Source organism: Puma concolor, chromosome E3 (genome assembly GCF_028749965.1).
Source record: "Puma concolor isolate L17-30 chromosome E3, mPumCon1.1.hap2, whole genome shotgun sequence".
Lineage (NCBI taxonomy): Eukaryota > Metazoa > Chordata > Mammalia > Carnivora > Felidae > Puma > Puma concolor.
Window position 1 is genome coordinate 31,998,854 of NC_141682.1, and position 17,012 is coordinate 32,015,865.

At 52.1% G+C, this 17,012-nt stretch overlaps 1 protein-coding gene and 1 long non-coding RNA gene across 4 annotated transcripts in view; one reads left to right on the forward strand and one right to left on the reverse strand.

The window, feature by feature from the left end:
* SHISA9 (shisa family member 9) overlaps positions 1-13,128 on the reverse strand; it is a 420,204-nt gene extending 407,076 nt beyond the window's left edge. For all 3 annotated transcript variants that reach the window (XM_086691202.1, XM_086691201.1, XM_086691200.1), the window contains exon 1: positions 12,416-13,128. In XM_086691202.1, coding sequence (XP_086547328.1) covers positions 12,416-13,101 — 686 coding nt within the window. In that variant the 5' untranslated portion in view covers positions 13,102-13,128. The remainder of the gene's footprint in view (positions 1-12,415) is intronic.
* LOC147573108 (uncharacterized) lies at positions 12,410-16,624 on the forward strand. Its single transcript, XR_015245214.1, has 2 exons — positions 12,410-12,525; positions 14,234-16,624. It is a non-coding gene; the product is annotated as an uncharacterized LOC147573108 (long non-coding RNA).
* The last annotated feature ends 388 nt before the right edge of the window (positions 16,625-17,012 follow it).

Consider the following 17,012-nt stretch of genomic DNA (forward strand, 5'->3'; position numbering starts at 1 on the left):
TCTGCACCCCATAAACTTAGCCCCCCTCATAGCTGACACCTGATACCACACCCCACATACATCAGTGGTCCACTATTAGCCACAAATAACATTTATAGGGTGCTTACAACAAGTGGGGCACCGTGTGAATCACGTTAAGCCTTAACTAAGGGGCTTACAAACACCTTATGAGGTTTATTACTCCTTCTTTGCAGATGAGCGGACAAAAGCTCAGAGAAGTGAATTAACCTGCTGAAAGTCACACAGCCCGTTGCATGGGTCTTTGAACAAGAGTCCGTTTTCACAGCTCTGTACGCTGAGTGCATTGGGTTTCCTGTAGTTAGGGAGGATTTGGCACGATCCATCCATACCCCCCAAGGTGCGTGCCCCTCTTAATCAGTAGTTGGGACATAGGGCAAGCTTACAACCTGAGGCACCAACTGTGTTTTATCGTCACATTTCGCCTCCTTGACACTCATCCAAGGGTCAGTATTCTTTCGGCTGTCTTTGACAAATAAGAAAACCAGTTGAGAGGTGTTAACTGACTATGTGAGTTTCTCCCAGCTGCCGTAACAAAGTGCCCCACACTAAGTGGCCCCAAACCACACAAATGTACTGTCTCACAGTTCTGGAGGCCAGAAGTCCAAAATCAGGATATTAGGAGACTCCTCCCTTGCCTCCTCCTGGCTTCCGGTGGATTTCTGGTGGAAATCTCTGGCATCTGCTAGCTCGCAGCTGCCTCAACCCCAGGCTCTTCCTCTGTCTTTGCCCCGTGTGTCTCATGAGGCTCTGTCTTCCCGTGAAGACCTGCTTTTAAGGACACCAGTCATACTGGGTTGGGGCGCACCCTCCTCCAGGATAAACTCATCTCAAGTCCTTACATGTGCAAAATCCCATTCCTCAATAACGTCACATTCTGAGGACCACAGACCAGGACTTTAAAAAAGCTTTTGTTATGGGCGGGGGTACACTGTTCACCCAGAACGGTGACCTTCACAATTAGATGTAACCTTAGTAAAGCCGTTCAGCATTTGCACAGAGAGCAGAACAGAGGTAAGTGCCAAGCAGATACCACATCTAAGGTCAGACCTCACCACCCCACGTCTGCCTCTCGGCCTACGCTCCACCAGGGCATTCCTGAGACAGGATTATCCTTGAATGATACGTACTATTGTGGGTATAACTGCACAGGTACGCATCTCTGACACGAGCCGTATTTTGACCACAAACCTCATTCTGCTTCTTCCTCTTTGCGCGACAGGAGAGCTAGCCAAGATGCTAAGTGTGAATCTCCTTTCCCCAGTGGTTTCATGGAGAAGCAGACGAGTATCAGCCCTGCTTAGCCATTTCCCTAATATTTCCCTAATTATGGGCACCGAGACGCTCAGCACCTCCCTGCCTCTGAACACAACACAGCCATAGGCACCCTCATTCATGCCTCCTCTTGGACCAGGGAGAGCTTCTCAGGGTACACACCCACAAGTCATACTGCCATGGTTTCGGATACATCCAGATGCTCCTAACCAACCAGAACCCTCTGAGTCCACATGGAGGGAGACAGAGACGGAAGGAGAGCTGTTTGCGAGAGGTCAGCCTGCCGGCTGAAATTTACCCCGCCCCCCCCCACCACCCCGTATAGCATCGATTCTCAAACAATGTCTGCCAACGAGCGGCACCAGCATCACCGGGGAGCACGTTAAAAGGCAAATTTTCGGGGCGCCTGGGTGGCGCAGTCGGTTAAGTGTCCGACTTCAGCCAGGTCATGATCTCGCGGTCCGTGAGTTCGAGCCCCGCGTCGGGCTCTGGGCTGATGGCTCAGAGCCTGGAGCCTGTTTCCGATTCTGTGTCTCCCTCTCTCTCTGCCCCTCCCCCGTTCATGCTCTGTCTCTCTCTGTCCCAAAAATAAATAAACGTTGAAAAAAAAAAAAAAAATTAAAAAAAAAAAAAAAAAAAAAAAAAAAAAAGGCAAATTTTCGGGTCCACCCAGACCTACTGACTCAGAAACTCCAGGGGCAGCCACCTGAGGTTTCAGGTGCACATCCAAGTCTGAGCCTGTGTTAGGCTCACGGAGGCCCCAAGCTCGGGGACTGAGTGGTTGCTCAGGGGGCAAGGAGACAATGGCCCAAAAACCACAGCAGGTGAGAAGTGTCAGATGTGAACTACAAGGGACACAGCAAGAGTCCCTCGCGCATTAGAGGAAAAGACTGAGCGTGCCAAGACACAAGACAATAACGACAGCTCCCAATCATTCACTCATTCACTCAACAAATATCCATTGCCTACTATGTGCCAGGCACTAGTCAAAGCTCTGGGAACACAGCCAGTGTGCAAGATGCACAAGATCACTGTCTTACCAAAGCTTGTATTCTAGGGGACAGGATAAAAAAATATATGCGTGTTAAATAACTTTTTAAAAAGTATAACACGATCAAGCGACACCGGCACATGGCAGCCTTATTCGCAATAGCCCCAAAGTGGAAATAACCCAAATCAGCTGATGAATGGACACGCAGAAGGTGTTATATGCAGTGGAGTATGATTCAGCCACAAAAAGGAAGGAAACATCGACACCTGCTACAACATGGATGGAACCTGGAGACTTGAAGCTCCTTGCAAAGGACCCAAAAAGCCACGGGGTATGTGATTCTATTTCCATTAAGTGTTCAGAAAGGGTTAATCCATAGAGATAAAAAGGAGACCAGTGGTGGCCAGGGACTGGAGATAGGGAGGACTGGGGAGCGGCTCTAGAATGTATACAGACTTTCAACCATGAAAATGTTCTGGGATCAGACAGGAGTGATAGTTGCTTCATTTTATGAATATGTCAAAAACCAATGAATTGTACACTTTTCTAAAATTCTACATAAACAGAGAGAGAGAGAGAGAGAGAGAGAGAGAGAGGGAGAGAGAGAGATAAGGTGACCAGGAAAAGCTTTCCTGAGGAGTTGACATTTGAGGTGAGCCCTGAACTGTAAGAAGGAGTTGGTCGTGTAAAGGTGATGGAAAGAAACTTCCTGGCAGCTGGAGCAGCAAATGCAAAGGCCCTGGGGCAGTAAAGAGTTCATATAACTTGAAGTACAAGCCAAAAGGCCAATGAAGCTGGAGGATAGGCAATAAGGAAGGAAGCTTTCAAGGTGAGGATTATCCTACCCATTTTATGGAGCAAAAAAAAAAAAACAAAAAACTGTTCAAGTTCACCCGGCGCATCACTGCAGGGACTGAGATATAAACCCGAGTGTCTCTGAAATTACAGTCCAGCCTCCCTCCTCACTCTGTGCTGTAAGCAGAGTCTGAAACTCAAGGAGGCTGCAGGAAACGGAAGGTTTGAGGTAAAGCAGGCGCTCCAAACCTGATATGCCTTTTTCACTTCTAAAATTTTTTTTTTCAACGTTTTTTATTTATTTTTGGGACAGAGAGAGACAGAGCATGAACGGGGGAGGGGCAGAGAGAGAGGGAGACACAGAATCGGAAACAGGCTCCAGGCTCCGAGCCATCAGCCCAGAGCCTGACGCGGGGCTCGAACTCATGGACCGCGAGATCGTGACCTGGCTGAAGTCGGACGCTTAACCGACTGCGCCACCCAGGCGCCCCTTTTTTCACTTCTAAACAGGATCTTCATCATGAACTTCAGGGGGTCCCTGGACCCCTCGGGAATTGAATGGAAATTTTGTTTGTGCATTTTTCTCAAGCAAGGAGCCATAGCTTTCACCAGTTCCTCTAAGGAGTCCCCCCCGGAATTCCACGTTATTCAGGCTTTCAAGAGGTTAGCAAAGTAAGTTATCAGGACAGCTACCACGAACTCGGTCAGCACGGCTATCTGCACATTCCCTGGGCCTCTCTGGGGTGCTGAAATTCCTGAAAACCCAGCCCAAAAGCCAGGGATGCTTTTCCCCAAGGCAGCCCTTCCCAGGGCATGCAATGGAGATGAGAGTTCTTAAGAGGCCTCCATATCCTGGAAAAGCAGCCTTCAAAGTAGAGTCCACTCACTGTACGCACCACAAAAAAATGATTCGTCATAAGGACAGGAAATCCAAGAACTCCTGTGTATGGTCTTTAGTCGTTCAAGTGAGGAATCAATGCAATATGGGTATGGATGCTGGCACCCTCACTTGAGATGCCCATGTCAGCCAGCGAGAATCAGGAAGCTCAGACCAAGAACGGTGACTGGGGTGCATTGCCCATATTACAGCTATGTGCCCCCCTAAAGGGGATAGGCAGATACATTATCTAGGTTTAGCAAGGCTAACCATCACTGAGCAGGTGCATGGCTTAACCACCACCACCGCCCCCACAACCGTAACAAAACCACAGGCTGAAGAAAATTCTGATAGAGGAAGCACAAGAAAACAATCGCGTTGTGGGTGATGGGCAGTGAGGAGGGCACCTGTTGTGATGAGCACTGGGTATTGTATGGAAACCAGTAAATTTTATATATACACATAAAAAGAAAACAATTGCGTTGCCTCTCCACTTTTCTTCAACAGCTAGCTTGTTACAAGGTTAAAAACAACAATGTTCTATTCAGATCAAGGCCAAGTCAGCCAAAAATAGTCAAAATTCTCATGAAAAATATTCAAAATGTGGACTGTTTATTAATGGTAAGTTTCATCCTCAACAAACATCATGATGTGACATTAGCTAATGATTGCATGATGTCATCATGCTTACCAACAGACTTTAATATTTACTGCACTTTCAGCTCAGCTTAAAATTTGTTTTTAGGTGTGCTTTATAATGTACCTAACAACTGTTCACCGGTCCATGCACATACTTATTAGTACAACAAATGTGTATGGATTAGGGTACAGACCAAAAAACATGTTAAAATACGTGTCCAAAAAGCTTCATAAATAAGACAATGGACATCACCAACTATGTGCTATAAACCAAATTCCCAACGATTTGCCATCTATTTGCAGCACATAGTTTGGGTGCTTCTCAAACCATGTGCATTCGTGCTACCTCCGGGTCTTGTTAAAAATGTAGATTCTATTTCAGTAAGTCTGAGGCAGGGCATGAGATTCTTCCACTCAAGCTCCCAGGTCACGAAAATGAGGCGGCTCCACAGGACATACTCTGAGTACTAAGTCCCTAAAAGAACTATAATGGTAGCTTTTAAGTGTCCACTTGACTATGGCACAGGGTGCCCAAATATTTGGTCAAATGTCATCATGGATGCATCTGAGAATGTGCATTTGGATGAGATGAACACTGACATTCAACAGACTGAGTACATTGCCCTCTAGCATTCGGGTGGGCCTCATCTAATCAGTTGAAGGCATGCAGAGACAAAAGTCCCACCCTCTCTTGAGTAAAAGGAAATTTTCCTGCCTGACAGCCTTCAAACTGGGATGTCAGCTCTGCAGATTTCAGACTTCCTAATGGCAAGTCCACATCATGTATCTCACTCTTGCTCTCTCTCTCTGTATATATATCTCCTACAGGTTTTGTTTCTCTGGAGAACCATAACTAATACAGGTACCTTACTAAAGAAACTGCACCTTCGGGCTCTGGGCTGATGGCTCAGAGCCTGGAGCCTGTTTCCGATTCTGTGTCTCCCTCTCTCTCTGCCCCTCCCCCGTTCATGCTCTGTCTCTCTCTGTCCCAAAAATAAATAAACGTTGAAAAAAAAAAAAAAATTAAAAAAAGAAACTGCACTTTTCTTTGACATCTCTTGTCCCAGCTCAGAACAATTACCTTGAAACATTGCCATTTTTGTGGTCATAGATGATTGAATATTGGCAATTTCCTAAGTTTCAATTTAGCGTCAATTTCTTTCTAGATGTACTCGTGTGTTACTTGTCTCGTGCCATTTGACTATTAGCTCTTTTGAGTGCAGGGATTGCGTCTGTATTGTCACTATTCTCTTATAGCTCTCAAAACGGTACTAGGTATGCCATAGGTGCTCAATAAATACCTATGAAATGAATACACGAATGGGTGAATGAATGAATGAACAAAAGACAAGATACTTTCTTTTGTAAATTATGATGTCAGAAACCAGATACTGGTTTTGTCCGTGGCAGATACTGTTCTAGGCACTGAGGATACAACAGAAGAGATGTGGTGTCCCCACACTCCTTACTTTGGACAGTAAAGCAAGATACAGATAACCAAGTAGCAAACCAGGAAATTAATAAGTTAATTTTAGGCTGTAATGTGAAATGAAGCAAGAAACACCAGGCAATGAGCCGGAGGGGGGCGGGCAGTGGTAACTGAGTCGTCAGGGTCATCAGGGACGGCTTCTCGGAGAAGGCGACACCAGAGCGGAGACCTCAATGGTGAGGGAGCCAGCACATGAGGTCTGACAGAGGATTCGAGCCAAGCCAACGCGACAGTTCCAAGGTAGCAATGAGCTTGGCATATTTGAGGAACAAAAAGAGAATACGGTGTTCCTTCACTTTCCAATCACAGCGAGCAAATAAAAGACCCCAACATTCCCAAACAGAGCTCAGAACCTCCTCATCTGGCTTCAAAGCTCCCAGGAATCCCAAGGTCTAAACTATGTTCTGACATTTAAACACCTGAATAGGATTCCGGAACATTTCCTCTGAAGCATCTTTTACTTTTTCAAGAACGCAAGGGCCGTGGGCATGAGGTGACTTTCTGGAGTGGTGGTTACACAGGTAGAGGCAAAGTTCCTGAAACCACACTTAAACTTAAAATGTGTGCCTTTTACTGGTTCAAGTATATACCCCACTGAAGGTGACTGCTAAAATGCAAGGACTCCATCGCCCAAAGAGAAGTAACCTGCCACGAGCAAGAATTTATAGAGACTTATCCATGGGCAACAAGATTTGCCTGCAAGGGTTTCTCCAAGCTGGGGAGCTGGTCAAAGCCAGAGGGTAACCACAGATATGCAGGGAAAAGGGGCAACGGGAAGAGAGAAAAGGCAAAAGGAGGGGAGACGTTTATCGGTTGATGCCGCCTCTTTAAAAGGGACTCCAGCTCTTCTGAAGCGTGTTTGAAAAGCACCCGGGACACTGTGCTGTGCAATGTGCCACTTGGATTTCTGATTCTGTTTGAAGGTGGGCAAAATAATGACATGTGTTCCCTACTGGCCTCAAGCGTATGGAGCTTCAAACACACATTCCTGCCCCCAAGGTCACTTCTCATCAACGGCTCCTTCCAAGGGCGCTGGCCCTGCCAGGGGCGGATGCAGGAAACACTCCTGGTCTTGATCTTACAGGGGCTCCTTGAACTGGCCCCCCTGCACGTGTCGCCATTTGCAGAACAGCAAGCACTTCTTTGCGATCTGAGAGCACGTTAGTCCAGCACGTGTCCACTCAAAGGCCGTGCAGCCTAGTGGTCAGGGACCTGTGCCCTGGCCTCAGACTGTCTGGGTTGGAAGTCTGAGTCCTCCACTCCCCAGGGCCTCGTTTATCCTCACGGAAAGCAATCTGTGCCTCTTCAGAGGCACACTGTCCTAAGGCCTGCCTCACTGGGGCAGGGCCTGGAATTAAATGAGCACTGATACACAAGCTCGTGGTGAAATAGCAGGCTGGACAAGGCTTCTTTCATATCACCCAGGCCAACACTTTGCAAGGCATTTAATGAGGCCATTCCTGGGTCTTCTCTCCTACTCTGAACCTGTCCCCCTCTGCTGCTTAACTCTGAAGGAGTTAGGAGACTGGACCAATGCCACACAGCTTAAAAGATGGAACAGGGCAAGGACTAGGTACTGAGTTTCAGACTACAACATTTACCCCTTTGGCAGGTAAGGGGTAGAAAATTCCAGTAATAAGAGTGATGGCAAAGGGGTAAAACTTGCTGAGCAGTGACCATAAAGAGGTCCTGTGCTAAGGGCCTCCCAAGTCCAGTCTCAGTGAAACCTCACACAAGCCTGGGACATAGGGATCACCAGGGTCTCATTCTACAGACAAGAATCTAAAACTCAGAGAGGTGAAGTCACGTTCCCAAGGTCACGCGGCCAGGCTGGATGGAATCTCCAGACATCTGACTTGAGGTAGGCTCGACTGAGTCTCCAGGGACTCCAGAGTTGGGGTGGAGACAGAGGCCGACCTGAGAGCTTCCTAAAGAGGGAACTCACCACTGGGTGGCAACCAACAGCTTCCCTGGGAAAATGCACATCAGTGTTGTCCAAACTACCGATTTCTCAAGAGAAGTCAGGAATCGGGATTTCTACGTGAAATCTCCTTAGTTCTAAGTTGGTTTTAAAACACAATGTATGACAGAGACTGAAGAAATTTTACAGGCAGATGCAGTGAGCCTTGACCGGATCCTAGTTTGGGAGCTCAAGCTCCAGAGGACATCTTTGGTACGACCAGGAAAATGTTACCCTGATTGGCTACTTGATGGTATGACAGACTTTCTGCCCTCCTTCTCGAGGGTGATCCTAGGATTGTGTCGTGGGGGAGAATGTCCTTGTTCTTAGGCAATCCACGCTGAAGTATTTAGGGATGAAGTGCCATGTCTGCAATTCGTTTTCAAATGTTTCAGCCAAGAAACACAGGAAAAGGAAAGGGAGGGAGAAAGGGACAGAGGAAAAGAAAATACAGAGTGTGTACTAAAGCCAACATGACAAAATACTAATAATTGTGTGGCCTGGATTAGTAACTCTCAACTGGGGGTGATTCTACCCCCGGATGACATGTGGCTATGACTGAGGACATTTTTTTTTTTGACTGTCACAGCTGGGTTGTAAGGGGGGTGCTATTGGCATAGTGGGTGGAGTCGAAGCATGCTGCCAGACCCCCTACGATGCACAGAACAGCCCCCCCACTACCGAGAATGAGCCGGCTCCAAATGGCAGTCTTACCGGGAGTGACAAACCCTAAAGACATTTTTATGTTTCAAGTTTTTTCTTTTGTATGTGCAAAATGTTTCACCGTAAAAAACAAAAAAAAACAAAAAAAACAAACAAACCAAAAAAAAAAAAAAACAGAGAGAGTGAAACTTTAAAATAAAAATAAGAATACATAAATAGCCACACCTTGCAGACCAAACAAAACATGCCTGCATGGTTGGGTAACCACAGCTGGCCACTGTTTGCAGTCACTTGTTCCGATCCACAGTGGCTGGATGTAATGCTGCTCTGGCTGGTGAATGAGGGTCTCTGAAGCTCTTCTGATATCGTGGGTGAGACCCCCGCAGCTCCTGGAGTTAGCGGCTTTCTCCTGTTATCAGGTCCCAGTCGGCCCAGAAGGGAGCAGCCAACATGCCCAGGACTCTGGGTCTGAAAACTGACATCACGGAGGCCTCTTCCGGGATACCACAAGCGCACGGGTCACCAGGAGCAATTGGTGACCTAGGGGTGCTTTCCGATGAAATGAGAATGAACCCCTCATCTCAGTGACCCGCACAGCCCAAGACAAAATAAATTAAGAGGCTGTGGCTGAGACGTTAATTGCACCCAGAAGCTCTCAGGTGGCTGGGTGCACCCCACCCAGGTACCCCCTGGCCCCCACAAGCAAAACCCAATGAGCTCATGGCTGTGGCTGGGACTTGAAATGAACAACTGCACACACACAGTGCAACATGCATTTGGATGGTCCTTGGGGCAGCCCCCAGCACCACAAATACACAAAGCAGAAATACGTGCTGAAAACACACAACCAAATGCAAATAAGGGAGTGGCCTTGGATTAATTCATCCATTCCCAAGAATGTAAAAAATAGTCCCAAACTCAAGAACGGTCTTCCTCAAGAACGTCAAGGCCACTTTTGAAGAGCCATTCAGGGAGACTGTTACATGCGGATTTCTGGGGCTCATCCCAGACCTTTACTGGCCCAGAACCTTTCTGGACAGAACACAAGAATGTGCATTTTAGGAAGCCCCCACCCACACCCCCATCCAATGCTCACTGGCACTGAAAACACCATTGAAATCAGGGGCCTGGGGACTGCAGTGTTATAACTGTGTGACCTTGGAGAAGCCATCCAACCTGAACCGTGATTTTCTCATCTATCAGTGGGAATTGACAGCACTTGTCTCCTAGGGCAGCTGTGCACACTAAAGGCGTGTTTACACACACATGCACGTGCACACACACACACACACACACACACACACACACCCCTAATACGGTGCTTGGCAAATGTTCCTTCATCTTCTGTAATGGTAACTGTCCACAGGCTGGAAAACCTGGAGAGCTTTACAAAAGTACACAGACTCAGCAACCCTAGAGATTCTGAAGGAAATTGTCGAGGGCGGGGCCCCTAGCAACACGATTTTTTTTTTTTTTAAAGCACTCCAGGTGGTCCTAAACAGCAGCTGGGGTTGAAAACCACAGGGTGGAAACTGCCAATAAAAATCAACTATCCTTGCTCTTCAAGAGAATGTACTTCTACCGCATTCTGGAATTTCCAAAGTGTACCCGGAGAGTCCTGCGGCCAGGCTCTGTTATCAGAGCACTGGGTGCCCCGCGATGCCACCCCCAAGCAGCCCTTTAGTGGTCCCTGCAGAAGTGGCCACAACTGACCAAGCCGGGGGGGGGGGGGGGGGGGGGACTCTTTTTCTCCAAACAAGAGCTGCAAGGTGGCAGGACAGGAATGGGAGTCGCTCCTGGGCCCTCAGGTCGGCGGTGGCGCGCTCTCGACAGGAATACCCAGATCACGCGGAGCCTGAAGATCACACATCACCTTCTCCCGCCGCAGGCCAAAGGAGCCGCCCACCCTTAGCTCCGCTGGCACCCTCCCACCTCCCCTTCTCCCGCCTTTCCTCCCCTCCTCCACCCCCCACCCAAACACCCAGGAGGGCTTCTGTAAGCGCTGGTTTGCAAGGGAAAGGCTCAGTGGATACTTCAGCAGAGGAATTAACCCGAATCTGCAAGGCAGGCTACCTATCCCTGGGGGACTCTCTCCCTACCAAGGCGACACCCGCCGCCTGCCGCAGTCCTGCCTCGGTACTCTTCCTTCACCTCAACACAGACCCCGGGAAGCTACAGGGACTGGCGGGGACTGCGGGGAAGTGAAACTCCGGCCTGTGGGGCTGGCGACAGGGCTTCTTGGGGGTGCAGGAGGTGGGCGGGGCCAGCGTGTTACTCGCTCAGTGGGTCAGGGTTTCCTGAATCCCCTGGAAGCTTACTTTTGTGCTTCAAGACCCCAACATCCACCGACCCCTCCCTGCTGACCCAAACCAAGAGGAACTTCCTCACCTCTTGCCCCAAATCCCTCCCCTCTGGGGAAAAAAAAGAAAGAATCATCGGATACTCTGCGTATAAATAGAAAATAATTACTAGTGAGGTGGTAATGTTCCTTCGCCTATTTTTGGTGGGTCTCTTTGTTCAGATTTTTTAGGCAGGCGCACGGAGCTCGTGCATCCACACGAGCACACATGGGCCCCCGCCGGAGGTGTGGGGAGGGTGTGTGTCTGTGGGGGGGGGACCCATGGCGACCCCCGTTGCCTACACTCGGCAAGAAGATCGAGCTAGCTAGCGCCCAGCCATCCAGCCTTTCCAAGACCGCCAGTCGCTCCCCAACCCCGCCCGCCCAGACCTCACGCCAACCCTGGCCTCCGTCGGGTCTGGGGGCTGAGTCCTGGGGGTTGCGTTCTCGGCCTCCAAAGTTACTGGGTTGTGCGAATCAATTTAGACACTTTTAAAAAAAGCAAAAGGCAAATAGCTCCATTAATCCCCAAATGCCTTCTCCCATCTGCTGCGACTTGCTGGCGCTGGGACTTGCATAATGAATAAGGCAACCAGGAAAGTTGACGAATCAGGGGGGCGGGAGGGGGGCTCCCGCCCTTGGAGTCCGCGCCAACCCCCTGCAAGGGGCGCAGCGAGCGGCGAAGGCCCCGGCCCCCAGCAGGGAGAAGTGGCGACGGCGGAAAGGGGCGAGGGGTGCGGGTGGCCGGGAGGGAACCGAGGTCCCGATTCCGGGGACCTGGCAGCTCAGGGAGAGAGAGGCGGCCGCTCCAGGCAAGGCTTTTGTTCTCGCCCTCCCTCCCCTCTCTCTCTCTCTCTCTCCACCTCCCTCGCCTCTTTTTCGCGAGCCTTACGAGTTGCAGGCGGCACACACTCCTTCCCTCCCTCACACACACGCGCGCGCGCGCGGGCTCACACACGCCCCCCTTCCCTTTCGGGCCCGCCTGCCCTGTTTACCTAGAAGCTAGCGTCTGGAATCCGAGGGGTAGACCCCTCCCCAAAACCCAAGACTCCGGGGCCGCGGGCTCCCGGGCTGTGTGTGTCTCAGACACGCTTCAATCCTAGGCGGGAGGGGGCGGCGGGAGGGTGACGGGTGCAGAGACCCCCCCCCATACACACACGCGCTCCAATCCACACCTGTGCGGAGCCCAGCGCCCCCTCTCCGCGCGGGGAGCCGAAGTTGGCTTCCCGGGCGACCTCCCCCAGCGGAGACGCGGGGGGGGGGGGGGGGGGGGAGGAGGGAAGCGCCATTGCCCAGGGAAAGGTGGAGAGGGAAGACGAGGGAGAGGGGCGCCTGGAGGGGAGGCGGCGGGGGGAGGGGAGGCAGCCCACCTGGACATGTGCTCCCTTTGCGGCCGGTGCGCTTTCTCCAGCCCCAGCTTGGTGAAGATGCCTACAAGCACCATGACGGCCACCACCCCGCAGATGATGTAAACGATCAGGTTGGTCTTGTCCTTCGTGGGGTCGTGCAGGGGGTCGTCCTTGCGTGCGGGGGGCTTGCCGGTGTTGAGCCACAGCGGAGTGTCGTAGTTGGTGCAGGTGCTCTGGTTCAGTCGCCGCTTCTTAAATGTGCAGCAGAACCGGAAGCCACAAGTCCCGCAGCAGAAGATGAAGTCGCCCGAGCTGCAGTTGAACGGCGGGTCCCACTGGCCCATGACATCGAAGTAGCCCCGGCAGAAGTCCGGCGTGGGCGCCCGGGTCGGGGGCGCGTCCGAGGCCCCCGCGCCCTCGCCGGCCTCTCCGGAGGCGGCCCCGGACCGGTTGCCCCCCGCCAGCACTACCACGCCGCCCAGCTGCGCCAGCTGCCCGTGCCCCGCTCGCTCCTGCGCCCGGCACACGCGGGCGCACAGCTCGGTGAGGAAGCAGCCGAGGAGCAGCCGGAGGACGCGGCGCATCGTGTCTCCCAGCCCGGGCTCGGCCGCTCGGCCGCCGCTGGAGCCGCTGCAGCCGCCTCTCGAGGCGCGGCCGAAGCTGCCGAGGCTGCTGCCGGGGGCTGCGAGCCGCCGCGGGCCGCACATGCAGGGAGCGGCGCGGGGCGCTCGGTGGTCGGCGGCCACTGCGCTCGGCTCAGCCCGCGTTCGCCTCCAGCGCGCCGCGCGCCGAGGGGCCGGCCGGGGAGGAGCGCGCCTGACCGGGCGGGGGGAGGATGAGCGGGGGCAAGCGCGGGGTGCAGGTCCGGCCGGCTACGGGGAGAGGCGGGGGCCGGAGAGCAGGGGAGCGTCGGTCTGTCCGCGCCTCGCCTTAGCCGGCGGCTCCGGACTCGCCGCCCTGCGCCGGCTCGCAGGATCCCTCTCACCTCTCCAGCTCGCCAAGTGCGCTGGAGAGAGCGAAGCAACACTTGTGGAATGAAGGGAGGGCAGGAGGAGAGGGGGAGGGGGAGGGGAAGGAGGGCGGGCAGAGGAGGGAAGGGGGGGTGGAACGGGCGCGAGCTCGAGAGGGGCGGGGGCGCGGAAGAGGTGACTCGGGCGGGCGGGGGGGGGGGGGCGGGAGCGAGTTGGGGGGCGTGCGGAGCTGAGCTAGGCTGGCGGGCGGGGAGGAGGGAGCTTCGGCAGCCACCGGGGCTGAAGGCACCGCTCGGGTTTCCCGGCAGGTGGAGGATAGCTGCGGGACCTCCCGCGCCCTCTCCGGGAGGGAGGCACGGCTCAGACCTGTTCCGGGCGAAGAGGCGGCTCCGCCCGTGGCTTTTTCAGGCGTGCGTGCGGAGGAGCTGCGGCTCCAATCTGCCCTCCAGGGAAGAGGGGACTCGGAGGGGTTAGGGACAGACTAAGTGGCTTCCACTCCAAGGCGGACTAGGGTACAGACTGATCAGGATCGCCCCTCCATGGTGCACGGGGCGCCTCGCCCTTCCTTTCCCCCGAATGCGCCCTCCAGCCAGGCGCGCATCCGGGATGGTTCTACTCCCTGGGACTTGCCGAGGACCAAGGCTCAGCTGGGAAGGCGGGGTGGCAAGCCACTGGCCCCGAGGTCAGCACCCCCGGGAGAAGGCCGTGAGATGAAGTGAAGTCGAAGAAGCGCAGGGGGTAGGGAGAGAGCAGACCAGGCAGGGGCACGTCCCACGTCCTGGAACGTCTTTCCTTGGGACTCTCCTAGGCCCCAGGACCTGCCACTTCTGTCCCTCTATGACCTCGCGGCGTTCCCTGCGTTCCACAGGAGGGCACACCGCCGCGCCTCCTCTGCGCGCCCAGATCAGGTGCAACGCAAGGCCTGGACACCTAGCTTCAGCCACCCTCCCGCGCCTGGAGTCCGCGCGTGGGTCTCCGGAGACGGCTGGCGCCTGTGCTCACGGAGCCCCCCAGATATCCTCACCCGATGTGGCGCAGTCCGGCCTTGCTTCCTCGGCTTCCAGCCTCCGGTCGTCGCCCGTCAGCATTTCCAAATCTGCCCTCTCCACTCAGCAGATTCCAGCCATCCGTCGGCCCTCTCTCATTTCTCCCACTTCTGTCCTCTGCTTGAATTTGACTCCAATAGCCCCCCAAACAGCATTTGCACCAAAGCTGCCACACCGAATTTAGATCTCCACACGCCCCTGCGTTTTTGTTTTTTTAATTGCATTAACTAAGTATACACTTCGCAGTCGGCTGGGCGATCTGCAGGGAAATGATGCCTCCAACCACCCCACCCCCTGCCCTGGGCTTCAGTCAGGGCCTTCTCGAGGCATTTTCAAAGCACCAAAAAGTCGGACCACGTATAAAATGACATAGTGGGTTCTCTTTAACTGAAAAAGCATGCTAGAGAGTTGGCTGCTGGCCTCTCTTGTAAGTTTTCTCAGAATGACAGGGAGCTAAGCTAATTGTGCCTTCTCTTCGAAGAATGTCACCTACTGTCTTCCGAAAGACTAGCATAGAATGACCCTATTCCAGGAAAATACGAACCATGCCGACCCTGACCCAGCATATCCAGGAGCATGCCAGCCCTCGGAGACTCACTGAATTATGGGCTGTATTTTGTCTCAAACCCACCTGGACCAGGTGTGAGATTGTTCAGTCTAAATGCATCAGAGCCATCGGAATGAGGTTCCCGAAATAGGGTAGTGTGACATGTCTGTCGACCCACACCCACCACCACTGTGTGAGCCTCTACAAACACAAGCATTGGTGTGTGAGAGCTAATGATAGCTGACATTTATTCGATGCTTACAACATACCCACTAAGCTTGTCTTTTCTAAAATCACCTCCTCACAGATGCTCAAAGCAGTGCCTGGCATCTCGCAGACAATCTGGGAATAGTTGCTAAACCACTTGAGTGACTGATCTTATTTAACTCTATCTCTAGGTAATATTACCGGGCCCACACAACAGAGGGAGAGACTGAGGCCCAAAGCAATTAAACCAATTGCCCACAGTAGTGCAGCAAGGGACGCTACCCAGTTGGCATTTGACCCAACAAATGTGACTCCTGGGTCTGTGTTCTAACCATTCCAGGTAGTGCCTTCCTAAAATAGGCCTCCAGACTCCCTGTCCATCTGACATTACGTTATATATTTGGTTTTTGCCTGTCTCCTGTCTCCGCACGTCGATTGGTAAACTCCAGGACAGAAAGGGGCCTTGATTCCTGCAGCATCTCCCAGCACCTACAGCAGCGAGAAGCATGACAAACACTCAAAAAATACTTAGAGGCTGTTTTGATTAACTTACTAAGCTCTCTTACGCAAGACCGTTGGTGTTAAACCAAGGGAGGAAAGGAACCCGTACGACAGGAACAGACAATGGAGTTTCTGCTGTCAGGACCATGCAGAGGGATTGGGATATTTCTAGGCACTAAATCAGAATAGGAAAGGACTGTTCCAGCAGGCCTGCCGAGGTCCAGGAAGCTGAGGCTCAAAGAGGTTAAGGGCTTTGTCCCAAGGTCACATGGTCAGCAAATGGGAAAGCCAGGGCTGGGTGCAGAATGCCAGACTCCTAACCTCTGCTTTCCTGCTTGCCCACCCCCACCGCACCCCACCAAGGCACCTCCCAGCAAGCATAGGGCTGGGAGCCTAGGTCAGTGGCCTGGTAGAAGCATAGGTCACAGACACCTTCCCACACGAGTTGGGGGTGTTCAGATACTTCTAAATTTGATTTTAAGAAAGAGGAAAAAAAAGCACCTTCGCCAAAAGAGACAAAATCTAGACAGCAAAGTCCATTTTAGAATGTCTCCAATCTCTGTAAAATATTGCCTGTCACCAGAACATTTGAGTCCGGTTCTCAGAGGAGACTCACTCTGGCTGCTGTTCCCGGCTTTAATTAACAGAGACTGCCCCCTGTTTGTCACAAGGAGAGTGCAGGGAGCCTGCTTCAGAAAGAAGCCGACCTAATAGACCGACCTTCGCGGCTTATTTGCCAGATCCCAAACTCTAAACCTGCTCCCCCTGTGAGCTTCACCCAAAGCGAATTCCCTTGCTGTTTCCGCCTGCCCCTCTGGAATATCGCCCACACCTGTTTCCCAAGCCTTTGAAAAATATGTACAAGAAGGGGGGAATCAGGCTCATTTTGCTCTTTAAAGGAAGAAAGCCACTTTCCTCTGGGTATGTCAACTCAGTAAATAGAGTCACTGCCGCCTAATAGGTGTGTGATTATTGAGAACATGTCCCCATTTAGAACACGTGGTTGAGAAAACATTTCTTTCAGGGTTCCTCACGGGGAGGGGTGCGGTGTGGGGGGGATGGTTATTAACTTCCTAATTGAAACACCTGTCAAGTTCATGGAAGATGAAAAATCATCATCAAAGACCACCCCCCACCACTACCCAAATGAATTCATGCAAATGTGTTGAAATTAAAACGCAGCTCTTAATGAAAGTGCTTTCTATGAAAGAGATGATGACATTATTTACAAGACAGGCACTTTTAATACCTAAAGAAGAATCTCGTTTGCTCTAGGCTTAATTATGTCAGTCTGCAGCACCATTTGCAAGGAGCCTGCAACCGTACTCCCAACAATTAAGGGGGAA